General features: G+C 36.3%; 2 protein-coding genes across 5 annotated transcripts in view; both read left to right on the top strand.

Annotated features, from left to right (window-relative positions):
- The first annotated feature begins 1202 nt into the window (after positions 1 to 1202).
- On the top strand, positions 1203 to 10164 carry tram1 (translocation associated membrane protein 1). Its single transcript, XM_058764662.1, has 11 exons — positions 1203 to 1442; positions 2569 to 2632; positions 3196 to 3317; positions 3477 to 3593; positions 3700 to 3758; positions 4185 to 4269; positions 4524 to 4594; positions 5295 to 5399; positions 5550 to 5693; positions 6302 to 6447; positions 9016 to 10164. The coding sequence occupies exons 1-11, from the start codon at positions 1320 to 1322 to the stop codon at positions 9087 to 9089; spliced, it is 1110 nt and encodes a 369-aa protein (XP_058620645.1). The 5' UTR covers positions 1203 to 1319; the 3' UTR covers positions 9090 to 10164.
- Positions 10165 to 10515: 351 nt separating this feature from the next.
- ncoa2 (nuclear receptor coactivator 2) overlaps positions 10516 to 18972 on the top strand; it is a 103447-nt gene continuing 94990 nt past the window's right edge. Inside the window, exon 1 of one of the 4 annotated variants that reach the window (XM_058764657.1) lies at positions 10516 to 11063. The gene's annotated coding sequence lies outside the window, so the exon portion shown is untranslated. Of the gene's footprint in view, positions 11064 to 11414; positions 12235 to 18972 lie in introns of those variants that run through there. The other 3 variants (XM_058764658.1, XM_058764656.1, XM_058764659.1) reach the window with 3 other exon arrangements.

The following is an 18972-nucleotide window of genomic DNA, read 5'->3' as shown; positions in this document are numbered from 1 at the left end:
AAAAAGCAAATTCTTAAAACAAGTCTTAATTATTCCAAACTTTTGACCTGTAGAATAATAAATAAAACATGATATATCATATATATTAATATTATATAATATTATATTACATAACATTTTAAGGCCCCCATGAGGAAACAAATTTATAAATCACACAGAATTAAGTTTTTTTATTTTATTTAAAAATGCAGAAAGTTTTCTGTAAGGGGTAGGATCAGGTGTAGGGTTGGTGTAGGGCAATAGAAAATACAGTTTGTGCAGTATAAAAAACATTACACCTATGGAATATCCCCATAAAACATGGAAACGCAGCGAGTGTGTGTGTGTGTGTGTGTGTACCTGTTTTTCTATTCAGGTGGGGACTTAAACCTGAATACACACAGACTCTTGGGGACTCGTGTCACGGTGGGGACCTAAACTGAGGTCCCCACGGGTAAACAAGCTAATAAATAATTTATTAATTAATAATTTACAAAAACTTCCTGTAAGGGGTAGGTTTAGGTGTAGGGTTGGTGAAGGGCAATAGAAGAAACGGTATGTACAGTAGAAAAAGCATTACGCCTATGGAGAGTCCCCACAAGGATAGCAAACCAGACAAGTTTGTGTGTGTGTGTGTGAAAATATTAAGTTTACTTTAACAAAAGCTAAAGTTAAGCAGCTGACATTCAGCTGAATGTTTCATGTTCCCTCTTACAAAATAACATAACTATATGACTTCATTAAATTATTAATGACCATTTGCAGACAAAAAGTATTCTCATAGCTTCATAAAATTGTGACCCTGGACCACAAAACCAGTCTTAAGTCTCTGGGGTATATTTGCAGCAATAGCCAAAAATACACTGTATGGGTCAAAATTATCCATTTTTATTTTATGCCAAAAATCATTAGGATATTACGTAAAGATCATGTTCCATGAAGATATTTAGTGAATTTCCTACCATAAATATATCAAAACTTAATTTTTGATTAGTAATATGCATAGCTAATAACTTCATTTGGACAACTTTAAAGGTGATTTTATTTAGATTTTTTTGCACCCTCAGATTCCAGTTTTTCAAATAGTTGTATTTCTTCTTTCTATCCACTAAAAAGGGCCCTTGACCTCAAAATGAATAAAACGTCTCCTTTACTCCAACCCAAAAGATGGCGCTGCCGAGTCTTTTGTCACTGTACAACGTCCCTCAAATTGAAAAAAGGGGATGGAAGAAGAAAGACAGAAGTAGGCGTTAAGACTGACGTGCCTGCTAGATAACAATAGTGAAGACGTGTTCCTCACTCACGCGCACTCACCAAAAGTTCTCTCAACGTCCACCGAGATGGGAATCCGAAAAAAGAACAACAAGAACCCACCGGTGCTCAGCCACGAGTTTGTGATCCAGAACCATGCGGATATTGTGTCTTGTGTTGCTATGGTGTTTCTGCTGGGTCTCATGTTTGAGGTAAGAAACCACTTTTGAATCAATTCATTCACTCACTCTTACAGATTTAAGACCAGTCTGGAGTCAAAGATGACAAATCAGCCTGAGCAGTGTTTATATTTTTTGCCTTTTCCGTAAGAAATCTAACGGGTCTTTCGTGTTCTGTCATAAAGTCTCGTCCCTTTCACTTCCTTTAACTGCAGATAGAACTGTTACTTTTTGGTTTTACCTTTAATGTGCAGCATTTTAAAATCCTATTGCATATTTATCATTCATATAAATGAATCTTTAAAAGCAGGTTTTGCTCTCAGGCGTAGGCGCTAATTGCTCATTGCATTCAGATAGTTGGGAATTTTCATTCACACAGATATGATGCATGAGAGCGAGAGAGGAATTCCCTGTGAAGCGATTAAAGGAACTTTTAAACCCGCGAGATAAAATAAAATAAAAAATCACCCGCGTGAATTTATTACATTTAAAGGAGTGTTGAACGGAATAACAGAATTGATTTGTAAGGATGATTACGTAACATTGTAGCTGCACTGATACTTTTACGCTCAAATGAAGTGTTACGTGGCAATCGGAGAATGACTGAGCGCTGTCACCGGTGCACAGCGGCAGCAGAGTCACGATTTTCGTTACCAAAATGCTTTTACTGATAGTAACCTAATGGTTTTACACACTCGGCACTCGTTAGGAATGCGAGTTTGCACAACCGTTAGATTTGAACCATAGTTTGCTAAATATCAGCGCCAGTGCTGGTGCATCATGGGAAATGAAGTTTACACTACTGGAACTGATTTTTTTTTTGCTCTTAATAGGCATTTCTAAACAGATTTAAGTTATAAATTATAATAATAATTATAAAAAAATGTGTTTGATGAGAAACTGATTATAATTGGTATATATGCACCATTCAATTGGGGATAAATGAACACAAAATTATAACTCATGCCCTCATGTTGCTTAAAATCTGCATGTCTTATTTTCTAACACTATTCATATGCATTGTAAACCTTATTTTACATACAATGCAAGTGAATGGTGACAGTCTGGCTGCCATTCTGTATTGCCAGAGTTTTCATTTTGAGATGAACTATTACTTTATTTGTGTATTGACTGCATTTTCATATTTCTTTCCATGTAGATTACATCAAAGGTAGCGGTTTTGTTCATAACCGTGCAATACAATGTAACGATTCCAGCAAATGGTAAGTATGTGACGCTATATATATATATATATATATATATATATATATATATATATATATATATATATATATAAAATTTGCACTCCAGTTTCTTTTGGTCTGTTTGTATAGCTTGAGTATGATTGATTTATTTATTTTTCTGTAACAGTTATTTTTGGTTTAATTAAAACACCTCAAGATTATCAGGATGTTTTGTTTTAACAAGTTTTTGTCTAACAGCTCTACTAATGATGTTTATAAGTGAACTGATAATTGATGCCATTGACACTTACTGTGGCTGTTTATAAGAACGAGCTAGATACTGTAAAAAAAACAACACTACCATCTTTTTGTTTTATCATGATTTTTATTTTGTAAGAATAATGCTCACTTCCAAAGTAAGGTGTAAGATCAAGTGCATTGGTTCTGTTATTCATTATCTTCAAATCAGATCAGTTCAGTTTAATTAAATAAAGACGTTACCATACTTGGCCATACTGAGTGTGCAATCATGCAATTTAGCATTTAATAAGACAGCATTGATCATTTTTATGCTTACGTTTTGTTTGTATCATGTATTTTAGGAGGTCCAGAGGAAACAGCAGTGAATTACTTCCATTACGGTTTGAAAGATATGGCCACCGTCTTCTTCTACATGTTAGTTGCCATTATCATGCACGCCATTATTCAGGAATACGTGCTAGATGTAAGTATCCTGTATAAACGGAATAAACTTTTTAGCTGAAACAACTAACGTTTTCCATAAATGTTCATGTGTATCTTAATAGTGTTTTGGTGCAACACTGTTAATACTAATAAATGTTTTGATTTGTTTTGCCATTTATTTGAATCCATGACTGTTCAGAAAATCAACAGGAAGATGCACTTCTCCAAAACCAAGCACAGCAAGTTCAATGAGTCGGGTCAGCTGAGTGCCTTCTACCTCTTCTCCTGCCTGTGGGGAGCTAGCATTCTTGTTTCTGTAAGAGCGTCACTACTCTGCTTCATATAAATATGAGCTTGTGTCCAGGTCGGTGTTTATAACAGTGTCTGGAAGATTCATTTGACTTATTCTGCTTCATCTGAAGGAGAACTTCCTGTCCAATCCTGTCAGCCTTTGGGACGGTTACCCGCACACTCTTATGCCGTAAGTACAGCTGTCTGTGCTGCTGGGAAGTGTAGATGAATTTAAATGCATAGCATGTTTAAATGTTAAAATAATGGAATATGTTGATTAATGAAGGGAAAGTGATGGGTGTTTCAATGTGGGCCATGAAATGGTGGAGGTTCATATTCCATCTTGCGTCACATCTGCCGATCTGCTGCATGAACACTCATAAGATGCATCTTCTTTGGTAAACTGATCTGCCAGGCTGGTTCACATTGAGAAGACCGTTCAAAAGATTTCTCAAGACTCCTGATCAAATTATCTTGCATTAGTCTACCTCTAATTCTCTCTTCTGATTTTTGTAGACCTACTGTATGTAACACACAGCTTGCAAATGCAATTATCATTGATGTTTGACTTCCATGAGTCGTGGAGATGCTAAAGTTGTTTCTTGTCTTGTTTTAGGTTCCAGTTGAAGTTCTACTACATCTGTCAGCTTGGTTACTGGCTTCATGCTATCCCTGAGCTCTACTTCCAGAAGACCAAGAAAGTAAGCAAGCAAAGTGTTTGAGGATGTGCAGCATGCATTGAAAACCATATTCATGCATCCTGCTATTGTGACCGGACTGATTTCCCTTTCCAGTGGCTTTGTGTTTACTAAACATTTACTTCACGGAAATTCAGTGAAGACATGACAATAGACAATCACTCGGGACATTTTTGGATGCACATACATGGAACTGTTTTAGGGGATAGTTTTTATTTGGATGTTTTAGTAAATGTTGCATGTTGTTTTTTTTTCAGGAGGACATTCCTCGTCAGCTTGTTTATATCAGCCTTTACCTGGTCCACATCACAGGAGCCTACGTTCTGAAGTAAGCAATGTTTATTAATCATCATAAACGGTTGCCAAGGCACACATTTTTTACTACAAAATAAATGACACGTTCAATCCTGCTCTAAATACACTACCTCTTAAAAATGTAGAGGCAAGTTTTATATTCAACAAATGAGCACATTAAATTGATGATAAAGACATTTATAATGTTATCAAAGATTTCTATTTCATTTTGAAATAAATGAGACTTTAGTATTTGTCAAAAAATCCTGAAAAAAGTCTCAGTCTCTACAAAAAATTAAGCAGATCAGCTGTTTTCAACAATGATGATAATAACCAAATCAGCATATTAGAATGATTTCTGAAGGATCATGTGAAACTGAAGACTGGAGTAATGAATGCTGAAAATTCACCTTTGCCATCGCAGTCATAAATTGTATTAAAATGGAAAACAATTGTTTTAAATTGTAATGATATTTCATAATATTACTGTTTTTACTGTATTTCTGATCAAATAAATGCAGCCCACAAAAAAACTTCCTGACCCCAAACATTAGACATCAGATATTTTTGATTGGCTGTTGTTGCACCTAATTAGGACATGGTGTAAAGTTGACATGACTGCCATTTACAGATTAAATCATTCCAAAAGTATGCATAATGACAGGAAATGACACTTTTTAATAAGATTAATACATTTTCACTCATGTTTAAACCATCAATGATGTGTTTGCCAGTCTGAACCGGTTGGGCCTGGTGTTGCTGGTTCTGCATTACTTTGTTGAGCTCCTCTTCCATGTATCCCGACTCATTTACTTCAGCAATGAAGACAGACAGACCGGGTGAGTGCTATTCATTACACAGACCAAGGCCAGTTAATAAACACCTCTAATGATTTTTAATGTGAACAGATAGATTGAATATTACCACATTTCTTTGTTTAAAACTCAGGAAAGGATGACTATTACGAAGCATTTTGTGTATGTTAACAGGTTTACAGTGTGGGCTGTTCTGTTTGTGCTGGGCCGGTTGTTGACTCTTTCCCTGTCTGTTCTCACTGTGGGCTTTGGGCTGGCCGGAGCAGAGAAACAGGGTCTGAACCTCGCAGAGGGAAGCTTTAATGTCCTAGTTGTTCGGTAAGCAGGGTGAAATTCATCTTGTCGTATGCCTTCATCATTGCAAAGTAAAGGAAGGAATAATTAAGATTAATCATGCAAATGTCTTAAAGCATTTTGGATTGCTCTTCAGCAGTTGCGGATTTGATTTCTTTTTTCAAGAAGCAATTTTTAGCAACTTATTATAAACCTTGTCATGAGATACATTTGAATTTCTGTAGAGCTTTGAAGTAGTAAATTCTCTGTTAAAATCAAATGGTTTGCACCATGCCAGCTTTGTGGTATGTGCAACGCTGTCCAAATCTGATTTGCACAGTTTAGTTTTGAAGTGTTTGGTTTTCAGTATAAAAGTGCAGAGTGAGAAATGGTAACACTGTTATGTAGCCAAAAAAAACTCTTGGCATCAAATATAAAAATTTGCTCTAGTGGCCCAAAATTTCCAATCAGCCACAAAATCTCAACTCATAATATGCATAATATATAATCACATTATAAAAGCTTTTCTACTTCAAGTGAGAGCCTTTTGGATGGACGTGATTCATTTAAACACCAGATGATGGAAAAGCAATAATGACCTTTTTGCTTTATTATTGTTGGAGTTGTTTGTAATAGCACTCTGTTTCTCTCAGGGTGACTGTCCTGGCTGCAATATGCACCACTCAGGCTTTTATGATGTGGAAATTTATCAACTTCCAGCTGCGACGATGGAGAGAACATGCACAGACTCAGACCTTAAAGAAGAAATCATCCTCTTCTAAGAGCAAATCAAAGAAAGGTCAGTATTGCCCACTTAAGATCAGTTAACACGTTTATTAAAATACCACATGCTATTCTAATGTTCCAGTTAGAGGTGGGCGATATGACTGATGATATGAGTCATTTCAGAGGCTGCTGCTACTTTATTTTACCAACATACTGACATGCGTCTGATTTTCTCCCAACTGTTTACATTCACTTAAGACATAAGCGTTTACATGAATACTTTGACAATTTTGTGTGTATTTGACCATCAAAGTGCAGAAAGCCGATAAAGAAAACTGAGTTCTGGATTGTGTGCTGTCTGAGAGATATGCATGCTTTGGATGCAAGTCAGCGCAAGTACTGTACAGAGTTCTTTTTTGTGGCTTATTGCACTTAAAGGGTCATGAAACCCCCCTGTTTCAGCACTGGTCTTTCACACCTTAGATCTGAAAGACTCCGGAAATGGGCGTGTAAAACTGTGGAAAAGTGGGATGAATAGGGGAGAAAACAACCAATAAAACACAGACCTACAACACACTCATTATACAGACAGATGAAAATTAAAATGTATTTAAAACAGAAAGAATAAAGGCATAGTTACTTTGTGTACTCTTCTTTGTATTTTCGATCTATATCATTGTTTGCGGTGTATCACAATAATCCGCTGTGTCATCGTGTTCATGATCAGACGTACCGCTGTACCAGTGCCCTTATTTGTGCGTATTTCATTTGAAGAAGACATGAAATGTGCGTGAGCACGGTGCCGATCGTGTTTGGAGCACGAGAGAATATGAAATATACTCACAAATATACTCTGGTCCTGAAATGAACTATGATCCGTGTAGCGAGTGTTGTTAAACTCATCGCAACGTTCAGCGCAGAAACCACTCACTCATGTGCGCTCCACGTGCATGAAATGAAAATTCTGTCACATGGACTATTTTAACGATGTTCTTACTATATTTCTGGGCCTTGAATGTCTTGCGTTGCTGTCTATGAAGGGTCAGAAAGCTCTCATATTTCATCAAAAATACCTTAATTTGTTTTACGAAGATGAACGGAGGTCTTATGGGTTTGGAATGACATGACTGTGAGTAATTAATGATGGGTGAACTATCCCTTTAATAACACTTTTTAACATAAAGCACATCTAGAATCTACATTTAAGCAATAAAGTACTTGAGGCTGTACTGTTTTGTGAATATAGAGTTGTTTTCAAAGCGTATTGCTTTAGGCAAAATCATTAAAGGGATAATTCGCCTAAAAATTTACTCGGCCTCAAGTTGTTTCAAGCGTGTATGAATCACTTTCAGCTACTGAACACAAGGAAGGTATTTTGAGGAATTTTGGTAACCAAACAGTTGATGGTAGCCATTGTATGGAAAAAATATTATGAAAGTCAATGTCTACTCTTAGGTTACCAACATTCTGCAAAATACCTTCTGTGGTCAGCAAAAGAAAAACTCATTTTAGGAACAAGTGGAAGGTGAGTAAATAGTGACAGTTTGCATTTTTGGGTAACTGTCTCTTTTAGTGGCATATTTCTAGATCTATATTACCTAGAGATGCACTACAGGTGAAATGTTTGCAATTTTTTTTTTTTTTACGTTTTTTGAAAAGTCTCTTATGCTCATCCAGCTGCATATATTTATTCATAAATATAGTAAAAACGGTAATATTGTGAAAATTGATTACAATGTGATGTGAAGTCCAAGTAATGGTAACCCATACTCAGAATTTGTTTTTAACCCATCCAAGTTTGTGCACACACCTTAGGAGCAGTGAGTAGTACACACACACGTTTGTTTTTGTGAAAAGTGTGGACATCCCATAGTCGTAATGGTTTTTATACTGTACAAACTGTATGTGCTGTCGCCCTACACCAGCCCTACCCCTTACAGGAAACTTTGTGCTATTTCAGATTTTCAATACACTCCATTCTGTGTGATTTATAAGCGTTTTGAAAAGTGGGGACATGGGGTAATGTCCTGAAAAGTCACCTTCTCCTTGTAATACCTATGTCTTACCCTTGTCATTATACAAATTTATGTCCTCATTTGTCACAAAAACGCGTGCACACATTCACTCACCCACCCATAGCAGTGGTGCCCGAGGAGCAATTGGGGTTTAAGTGCCTTCCTCAAGGGCACCTCAGATGTGGGTATTGAGTGTGGCAGAGAGCGCTGTTCAGTCAATTCCCCTACGACATTTCCTGCCGGTTTTGAGACTCAAACCTGCAACCTTTGGGTTACAAGTCTCTGACTCTCTAACCATCAGGCCACAACTGTCTCTATTTAAAATAACTATTGTAATTGCTGGAATAATGACTGCTGAAAATTCAGCTTTGCCACTTCACAAATAAATTACATTTTTAAATATATTAAAATAGGAATAAGATCTTTTAAATTGTAATTATATCTGAATTTTTATTTCTTTTACTGTATTTTTGATCAAATAAACGCAACCTTGGTGAATAAGACTTTTTTTCATTTTTTTCTTTTCTTTTTTTTTTCAAAAACCTTTGACCAATAGTAACAACACTTCAGGTATCTAGACTACAAAATCACTTACGTCAAGCATCTTCTCATTTGTATTTTCACAGCCAATGGTGTGAACGGATCTGTTGGTGCCAGTGGAGCAGATTCCCCAAGATCGAGGAAAGAGAAGTCATCATAAAGTGCTCTTGGTCCCAACTTTTGCCCTGGCTGAAATCAGTCTGATCATTCCTCTCCCTCCTATGTGTCCCACAGTTTATTTGTAGCCCCTTTTCCCTTTCCCCTCTTGTTTATCTGAGAAAAAAAAAAAACACAAAAAAAACTTGCAATATGGCAACTTCCTCATCCTGCTCCTTGTGCCTGTAGGATGCTGAATATATTTCATGAAGCCATCCAACTATAATGTCTCTTTGCAAGAAGGGCTTAAAAGAAAAAGAAAAAGAAAAGTGGCTTTGGGGGATTTTGGTGGGGTTCTTTTTATCCCCCCCTACATTTGTTTCCTTATTCTGAAGGTCCATATGCTCTTTGCTTTATGCTGCAATCCAAATCTATGATCCAGCCATACCTACAAAGAAAACATGAAAGCTGTGGGGGAAAATGTAACTTATTTTTACAAGTGCCTAACCATGCATAATTTTGACAGATCAGAGAGGAATAATTCAGTATTTTAACATGAGTTTGAAATCAGGGTTGTATTTAAAGTTCTCTGGAGGCTCAGATTTTGTTGATTCTATCCTATGCATTTAGAACTACGTCTAAAGTCTCTTCATTTGTATTGTTGTAAAAACACATTGTCACATTTTTTTTATTTTCATTAGAAAAAGGATCACAATCAAAATGTTCATTTGATGCCTTTTTTTAATGAATTCCATTTGTTGTACTGTGCTACATAATTGGTCAAGGTATGCAAAAAGTATAATGCGCCACAAATTTTGTTAAATTAGCAAAGGATGATGAACTAAAGCTGTATGCTTTTGATTTGTCAGTAGATTATACCTTTTGTTCTTGAACTTGGCAAATTGCTGTTCGGTGTTGATAACTTATGAAAATGTCAAATCACAAGTGTCATTCCAGTGAGAGTGTGGAAAAGTTCTCAGAAATCATTTTCATAGATTGTTTTTATTTAAGAACAACAGTACATAGAGAATGAAGTTCAATAAAAAAGCATTATCATCTCACATTTCTTTTACCCAAGTACACAACCAATGAGAAAGACAACCAGTGAATACATTAATTAAAATGTTGTTTTCACAGTATTTGTCCCCATTTCACTGTATTGGTTATTAGTCTATATTTGTTTTACCACATTTTATAAAACAAGTAAAAACATTTTCAAAACTAGAAACTTTGAACTGCTCAAAGCAAAGTCAAGTTTTCAAACAGCGTTTCAGTAAATTTCGAGTCCGAGTTGGTCAGAAAGCGCCAAATAACATTCGTGAACAGTAACCATAGCAACAGTTGTTCGAGAATCTATGGCAAAGGAAAGCGTTGTTTTTAAGCCTAATAATATTACAGCAATTTGTTTTATTAAAAAAAAAATTATTTAATAACTTATACGTAATTCTCAAATGAAATACAGTAAAAAAAAAAAAAAGCATACCGAAAACTTGATTCATTTCATTTTGCTTCAATAGGTCATTTTACTTAAAATGCTGGTTTGAACATGTAGTGGCGCTGTTCACCAAGATTTTTCTTAATCGTACGCACAGTGATATTTATTGGTTTCGCAAATCAGTCTGCGCGTATGTTGTGGGTTTTTTCATTATCAGAAGTATAAAATATGAAACCAAAATAACATTTCTATTAATGCTTTCCTGAACTGATAGTGCAGGCTCTTTCGGGACGTTTCATTGCAACAACCCCGTGCTGTTTCACAATTGTTGTCAAGCGCGTGCCAATCTGAAAGAGTGAACAGCGAATATTGCATAAGTCACTGTTTGCAGATTTCCCTTTGAGAGAAGTTACATTCGCTGTAGACCTTTGATCGACACGGGTTGCAACTATAGGATTCGTTTCGATTCGCCCATACTTCACCTCGCTCGCTGGCTGGCGTTCACATGGAATTACTTTTATATAGGAAATCAACCTGTCGCCGTGTGGGTTTTGATCGGATACCTGACACATTTGGGGTTTATTGCTGTGCTGAGTAATCACGGTAAGTTTTGGCTTTCTGCCCGATCAAACAGTCACTGAGCTCGTGGCCATTTGAGGCTTGTATTCTGGGAGAAAAGTCTAAAATGTTTGTGTATTTCATAACTCTATGCAGTTATGATACATGGTGGAGTACTAGACTATTGAAAAACCCTTATAGGGCTTCTTCCCATTGTATTTTACAGATGTAACGACCTAAATGTTCATTACCTTTAAACGACGGCTAGAGATGTGGACTCATAATCTAGGAAATATGTCGTATAAATACAAAAAAAAAATAATAATCATTTAAATTGCTTTTATATTTTTTTTATTTGGCTATATATAATAATATTTCCTTCAGTGATGTGCCAAAATTAACATAAACTGATTGCTTTTCAGTACATTGAATACTCGGAAGACGTGAGGCGTTTAAAAAATATTTCAATGACTAGAAGGTGAAAAAATGGATTTAAATTGACTATTTGTTATTCCCAGAATTTTCTCTTATATTGTCAAGGCCTTAACTTGGTCGAAAGGTTCTGGAGTTACTTTGGTGTTTTGTTAAAAAGTTTTTATTTGCTAACAAATGTAGATTAAATGTACATTAAGAGTCCTGACGTAAACCGTAACATGCAGGGTGTGATGTACGGAGGTCTGGAAAGCAGTTTCATGTGGGTCATCTAATGTGATTTTTAATTAAGCTGTTATGACATTTATAATAGAGTGCAGATTGCTTTGGGTTTGGAATAACAACAACACCGGCTCGTAACCCGACCACTGGCACACTTTTTCTCCCACAGCACCACTTTAAAGGCGAAAGCTTTTGTAAACTGGCTTTTCAACACTGTTTTGACTCCCTCCCTGTAATATTATGAAACATCTCCTCGCAGTTTAAAAAACACAAAGACACAGAAAATCCAATCCAACTGGTGAGCCGTGTCCTTACGTTTGCTGTATCATCATTTTGCCCCGTTGCTCACTGCAAGGTTGCTATGCAGGCTAGAGTAAACGAGTAGATACTGGTGCCCATAGTATGTGGGGGAGGTTTTGCTGGCGAGATAAACAAGCAGCCAGCCATCGTTAGGCATAAGGCAGCAGGAACATGGCGGCGGCAGTTAACTATAATGCTGTTTCACCAACCCGAAGGTCAGAGCTGGAGACAACGTACAGGATTTAGGAGGAAACAAAACACTGTAAGTCCGACATGGTTGCAAATGTTGATTGTTTGCCGGTGAATGGCAGTTTGGGGTGGCTTTGTAACGCGATTTTTACACACTCGCTGCAGGATCCAATCACAGTTCCGCGGCGGCGGTATCCTGCATTAGCTTGCTAAACCAGCTACACTCGCTATTTCAGCCTGGCCACTTTGCAGAGTTAGAGAGTTGTGTTTTGCCTGTTGTCGTTGTGTAAACAAATCGCTTTGAGCGAGCTTGAAGCGGATGCACGGCTGTTATTGTTTTAACATTTCAATTGTGTCGCTGATTTACTTGATTCGCCCGCGCTGCTCGCATTTGTGCGATTAAGTTTAGCCAGCTCCCCCCTCTTATTTGCCTGGCTAGCTTTAGCCTGCGAGCCTCCATTTGACTAGGCGAGCAAGGCAAGTCCAACGATATTCAATGGTATTTTAACTTTAGCTGGCAGAACTGTTACATTTAACGTGAGACCAGAGTTCCACTGGAATGTTTGTGTTACATTGTAGCGAGTTGGACTGTAACAGTTTGAGCCGCTAAAAGCAACAATGTATCGTTCGCGGGCGCGTTCTATTGAAAGTAAACGCGCGTTGTTATTTGACAGTCTCCGCGTTTCGTGTCTGTGCGGACTGAGATTAGTGAGTCAGCTCTTTGCTCAAACTACGGCACGGTTCGGTTTTCTGGAGCTCGACTGATTGAAGAAAGGAAAAGTTGGGGCGCCAGTGGCTGGGAATGTTGCTAATTAGCATTTACCTCGTGATTTGCCTGAACTCCGCTATTTTCGCAAGCGCTTATATGTGGAGCAGAGGCTGCTTTTGTCGTCCAGCTCTCCGGGAGATTTTTAGTTTGGTCGACAGAGTTCGTAGCCGCCGTGACGAGGTTTTACAGTGCATGACGTCACGCCGCCGGGTAGTTCATTGGGTCTAGGTCATGTTTAGATGCACCTTAGCATTTAAGTCGCATCTCAGCATAGATGCATTTGGTCTTGTATACGTGTTTTTTTTTTTTTTTTTTTTTTTTTGTGTGTGTGTACATTCTATTGTTGTGTATTCTCTCTCTTTCATAAACGCAGACCATGGTCTTGTTTAATTCTCATTCAAACTTGGCTATATTGTTAGTGTGAATTGTGAGAATGGTTTAGGTTTCGATTCCTCTTAAGTTCTATTCTAGTTCTTTAACGATGCCATTGACGATTTATTTTTGTAACATTTTACAATACAAGTTCCATTTGTCAACATTAGTTAACTGCTTTGGTTAAAATGAACCAACAATGAAAATTACTTATAAACTGAGTTAACATGAATACAATGGACAGACAGCTGTGTGTGTGTGTGCTAACTAACGTTAACAAAGATTAATAAATACAAATGATTGCTCATTGTTGTTTAATGTTAATTAATGCATTGAAGCGTTACTCCACCCCAAAATAAGTTTTTTTTTTGTCATTAATCACTTACCCCCCATGTCGTTCCAAACCAGTAAAAGCTTCGTTCGTCTTCGGAACACAATTTAAGATATTTGAGATGAAAACCGAGAGGCTTTTGACTGTCCCATTGACTGCCAAGTAAATAACACTGTCAAGGCCCAGAAAAGTATGAAAGACATCGCCAAAATAGTCCATCTGCCATCAGTGGTTCAATCTGAACTTCATTAAGCGACGATAATACTTTTTGTACGCAAAGAAAATGAAAACAACGACTTTATTCAACAATTTGTCTCATCTGCGTCACTGTAGCACCATTTTGGAGAATATTATGTGTCAGCCGCACGGCACGGATATGCTGTGGTGCAGCTGACACAGAACAGCGTACGCAGTTTGCGTCCAGCAGATATTCTCCAAAATGTTGCTACGGTGACGCTGATGAGACAAATTGCTGAATAAAGTCGTTGTTTTCATTTTCTTTGTGTACAAAAAGTATTATCGTCGCTTAATGAAGTTCAGATTGAACCACTGATGGCAGTTGGACTATTTTGATGATGCCTTTCATACTCTTCTGGGCCTTGACAGTGTTATTTACTTGGCAGTCAATAGCCTCCCGGTTTTCATCCAAAATATCTTAAATTGTGTTCCCGAAGACGAACAAAGATTTTACTGGTGATTAATGACAAAAATTTCATTTTGGGTTTGAGTAACCCTTTAATGTCAAATAATATTGAAATATTTGGAAATAAGAAATACTATTAGCTTTAACAGCCCTTAGGTTTTATCAGAACAGGTACAACAAACCAGAAATAAATTAAAAACAAACACAACATTTAATATGCTATTAAAATGTGTTTAAAAATGCTTTTTAATAGAATTCTTGGTTCATTTTCAGTCACACGTGACAAAACACTTACTGATTCAAACTGAAGTGTTTTTGATTCACTATAAAGAACTGGTCCATAAGATATGTTATAAAAAATCTTGTGGAATATAACTTGTGTTTGTTTGCTGTTTTTTTTTTTTTTATTGTATTTATTGGTTTCTAAGATGCAGACATGGCATTAAATAAAAATATACTTCTACTGGCCATATAAGTGATTCGTTTGGGAATCGGACTGCAATGATTGCTGTATGTTTGCAATTCAGTATAGCAGTGTTGCGGTGCAAATAGTAAATGAAAGTAGTAAATGAAACACTGCAGGAGTATTTTAGTATTTAGTATCAGTATGTTCTGTTAACTGAATTGAATGTCATGACAGTTGTTTGAAACTGTTTCCGTATAAGAAAAGGTTCTCAGCTCCCAAACCCTATTGATTTACTCCATTGGTGGTTTATAAGAAATTATCTGCTTGAATGCCCAAGCTTGGAGCCTATGCACTGACAGCTGGTGTTCACCTCAGATTTGCATCAGTGCTGCTAAGAGCTGCTGTAGTGCGACTCAGCCTGTTGGACCAGTAGTTCAGTTCATGCTAGCTTTGTTACCTACCTCTTACATCATGCTGACACATTCCACAGTAGGGCTTGTGTGGTGAGCAAATGCTCCCACAGCCCAACATAAGAGTAATATGGCCATTGCTTTAATTAGTTTGATTTGTGAACAATGCAGAGTATTGTTTTATAGTTTCATGTATATGCAAGCAAACTTGTTGTCATTCTTAAAACTAAAATATTAAAAATAATTTTAATTGAAATAAATCTAAAATGCTTAAACTGAGACTTAAAAATACAAAACTGAATAAAAAAAAGTGAATTTTTAAAATTTTCTCAAACCCAGTTATTTTATTTATTTAGCTGTTTACTAATAAATGGGTCAAAAGCCTGAGGTGTGGCCTTACAAATTCAGAATCTGTATGATTTCAGTTAGATTTTAGATTAATTTACTATCATTTTCTGAGTGAAAATTGTTTCTACATCAATTTTTTTTTCTTTATTAATTTTTTTTTTCTGTGTATTAACATAGTTTTTAATTGAAATAAAGCTCAAATACTTAAGCTTGGACTTAAAATGTAAATAAATTCGAAATTTTGTTTTAGCAACTAACTGACATAAAAGAAGTTGTAGATCTAAAACTGAAATAAAAATAAAGCAAATTAATAATAAAAATAACAAAACCACATACAACATTACTAAAGTCTACTTAATCTAGAATCTTACATTTGAACAAAAATCTTAAACATTTTAAAATAAAAGCTAATTCAAAATATTATCAAACACTACAATGGTATATAAATATTAAATAAAATAAAAAAAACGAGTTATTTGGCATTTCTTTGTAATTATTTGTGAAATTTACTAGTAATGTCTGAAAGAAATTTTCAAATTTACTCCAACTCTGTATTTAAAAAAAAAAAAAAAATTAGTGAGTCAATCCTTCTAGTATCAGTATGCAGATTTTGTCAGAAAGCATGCACTTCCTTTTGTAGTAAAGCTTTCCTGACATCCTGTAGTAGTAGCCGGATTATTTAGGGATTTTTTTCAGTCAGCCAAGACTGTCAGAATGCTATGATGTGGTAAGATGTATTCCCAGACAAACTGCGGTGTGTGTGGGTGTGTCGATATACCGGCAGGACTCACCAGCAAGCATGCGTGTACGCCGATGCCGTCTAGGTCTCTGTGGCTTAGCGGCATTCACGCGTGGTAATCTAAATATGGCATATCCACCAGTGGATGCCGTGGTCACATGACCTCCCGGCTGCCGGCAGTGGAGTGGAAAACGGAGCGTTAGTTTACATGCAACCAGCCAGCAGTCCAGATCCATGATTTCATCCTGGATCAGCTGACCTTTGACTCGCTCTATTGATTGAGGTATTCCATCACAGTGAATCGCAGGCTGATTGTTGAACTTTGATCTTTCTGAAAAGTGCATTCGCCACAGTCGCAGGCCTTCAGCTCTGGGCAGCCTGGCTGCCACGCATGCTCAGCAGAAGGTTGAAAGGAACAGAAATTTGTCACGAGGCTGTTTGATTTTCACGCCACAGTGACAAGATGCAGTCTGCCAGTTAGAGGGATGATCATATGAGCCACTATCAAATCAAATCAGTGTCAAATGGCATCAGATTGACATGCAGGGAAACACAAGCACTAAAATCATTGGCTGAAAAAAAAATCACAAAGATGCAGACGTAACACCCTAATTTTTAAATGCGTAACGTGGGAAGTGTGTTTTACCGGGACAGTTAGGATTACTGTAACCAAATTAAAGCTAATTAGAAGAAAGCTGGAAAATGATGACCTTGTCCGACATGATTAGGTTAGACCGCGGCTGAATGTGAACATGCCTGCTCTCTCTCTACCTTTCATTCGGTTCTGTGCACGCGGGTCCTTTTTTCAGTCTTGTCTCAAATTACACTGGGAGCAAAGGGCATGGAGGAAACCAGGTCTGCCTAAATGACATTGCTGCTCACATTCAACAGTAATGTGCTTTTCTCAGGAAGCATATTTACAAAGCTTCAGCTGGAGTTTGTCAAAAAGGCTGTAGTTAGAACTAATAAGCAGTGACTTAAGTCAGAAAATTGCACTGTATTGTTGTTAGTAGGGCTGTCAATTGATTAATTAATTGCAATGTTTAATTAATGGATTAACTGATAAATTTTTTCATGTTTTACTTTTGTTTTAACATTAAATTTACAGCCCTAATATTTGATTTTTTTTTCTGCTTGCCTCCACATGCCTGACGTTTAGTCAAATTAATTCCATATGCTAATTAATTGCATTTGCATACATGCTTGCATAAAACACTTTTTCTTCTCTACATGCCTCACATTTAATCAAGCTAATTCCATTGTACGCTAATTAGTTGCAAATTGTTTTGTTTTTCTTCAATGTTTTATATATTTTTTAGAATGAATTGTTTTAAAATTAAATTTACAGCCCCAATATCCTTTTTTGACTTTTGTATAATTTTTTTACTTGCCTAAAACAATCAGCATATTCTCCACATGCCTAACATTTAATCAAGTTAATTATATACTAATTAATTGGATTTTTTTCCCCCCATGTTGTTTTTTTTTTTTTAGAATTAGTTGTTTTATTGCCCTAATAACTGTTGAATAATAATAATAAATGTTGAATTTACTGCCCTTTTTTATATATTTTATATTTTGTGCTTGCCTAAAACATTTAGTATCTTTTCCACATGCATCACCCTTAATCAAATTAATTCCAAATATATACTAATTAATTGCATTTTAAAAAAAGTTTTTCATGTTTTTAGAAGTAGTTGTTTTAAAATTAAATTTACAGCTGTAACAACTTTATCATTTTGTATAATATTTTTTCTTTCATCCGCACATGCCTCACATTTATTCAAATTAATTTAATTATATGCTAATCAACTGCAAATTGTTTTCAAATGTTTTTTTCTTTTTTCTTTCTTTATTTATTAGAATTGTTTTGAAACTAAATTTATAGCCGTAATACACTTTTTCATTTTTGTATCATTTTTTTGCTTGCCTAAAACATTTTCTTCTCCACGTGCCTCACATTTAAAGCAAAGCAAAAATAATTTCGGTAATTGTTTCTTGTACTCCTGAAACGATACTGAATGTAAGTTTAGGAGCGTGTTGCCAGGGTAACAGCGGGTAGACAGGCCTGAGGCCTCACAGTGACGGATGAGCTGGGTTATAATGGCTGGGTTCATTCCACTCACCGCTTCCTCTCACAGACATACCGTCCTTGCACAGAGTCTGACCCAGGATTGCTACACACATCTCTCTCAACTCCCCACTTCTGCCTAATGAGCCTGCTGTGTGTGTCCATGATGGCTCTCAGACTGTTCAAAATGTGCTGTCTCTTAGTTGCATATTGGTTTAGTCTAGATAGCTTAGAGTACTTTAAAATATAGCCCATCCAAATATTGAAAATGTCTCGGAGTGTGTTTTTTTTTTTGTAACAATTTGTTTTTGCCTCCTTTTTTGTTTAGCTAATTTTTTAATGTGAACATTTTAGGCACCGATATGCTCATTGTTAAAGGGTTCGTTCACCCAAAAATGAAAATTCTGTCATTAATTACTCACACTCATGTTGATCCAAACCCCTAAGACCTTTGTTCATCTTCGAAACACAAATTAAGATATTTTTAATGAAATCTGAGAGCTCTCTGACCCCTTCATAGACAGCAAGAATATTACCACGATCAAGGCACAGAAACGTAATAAGGACATCGGTTAAATAGTCAATGTGACATCAGTGGTTCAACCATAATTTTACGAAGCTACGAGAATACTTTTTGTGCACAAAGAAAACAATAATAACATAATTTATTCAGCAATTCTTCTCCCCGAGTTACCATCTTCCGCCATTTTGGAGAGTATCCG

This window comes from Onychostoma macrolepis, chromosome 24 (assembly GCF_012432095.1).
Source record: "Onychostoma macrolepis isolate SWU-2019 chromosome 24, ASM1243209v1, whole genome shotgun sequence".
Classification (NCBI taxonomy): Eukaryota; Metazoa; Chordata; class Actinopteri; order Cypriniformes; family Cyprinidae; genus Onychostoma; species Onychostoma macrolepis.
Note: the sequence above shows the minus strand (reverse complement) of the source record. Positions and strands in the feature narration are given on the sequence as shown.

Excerpts from the sequence above, each read along its gene's own strand:
- tram1 (XM_058764662.1), top strand. The coding sequence starts at position 1,320 with ATGGGAATCCGAAAAAAGAACAACAAGAACCCACCGGTGCTCAGCCAC. Across the intron at positions 2,633-3,195 it reads TGTAACGATTCCAGCAAATG|GAGGTCCAGAGGAAACAGCA; the intron begins GTAAGTATGTGA and ends CATGTATTTTAG. Across the intron at positions 5,400-5,549 it reads AATGAAGACAGACAGACCGG|GTTTACAGTGTGGGCTGTTC; the intron begins GTGAGTGCTATT and ends GTATGTTAACAG.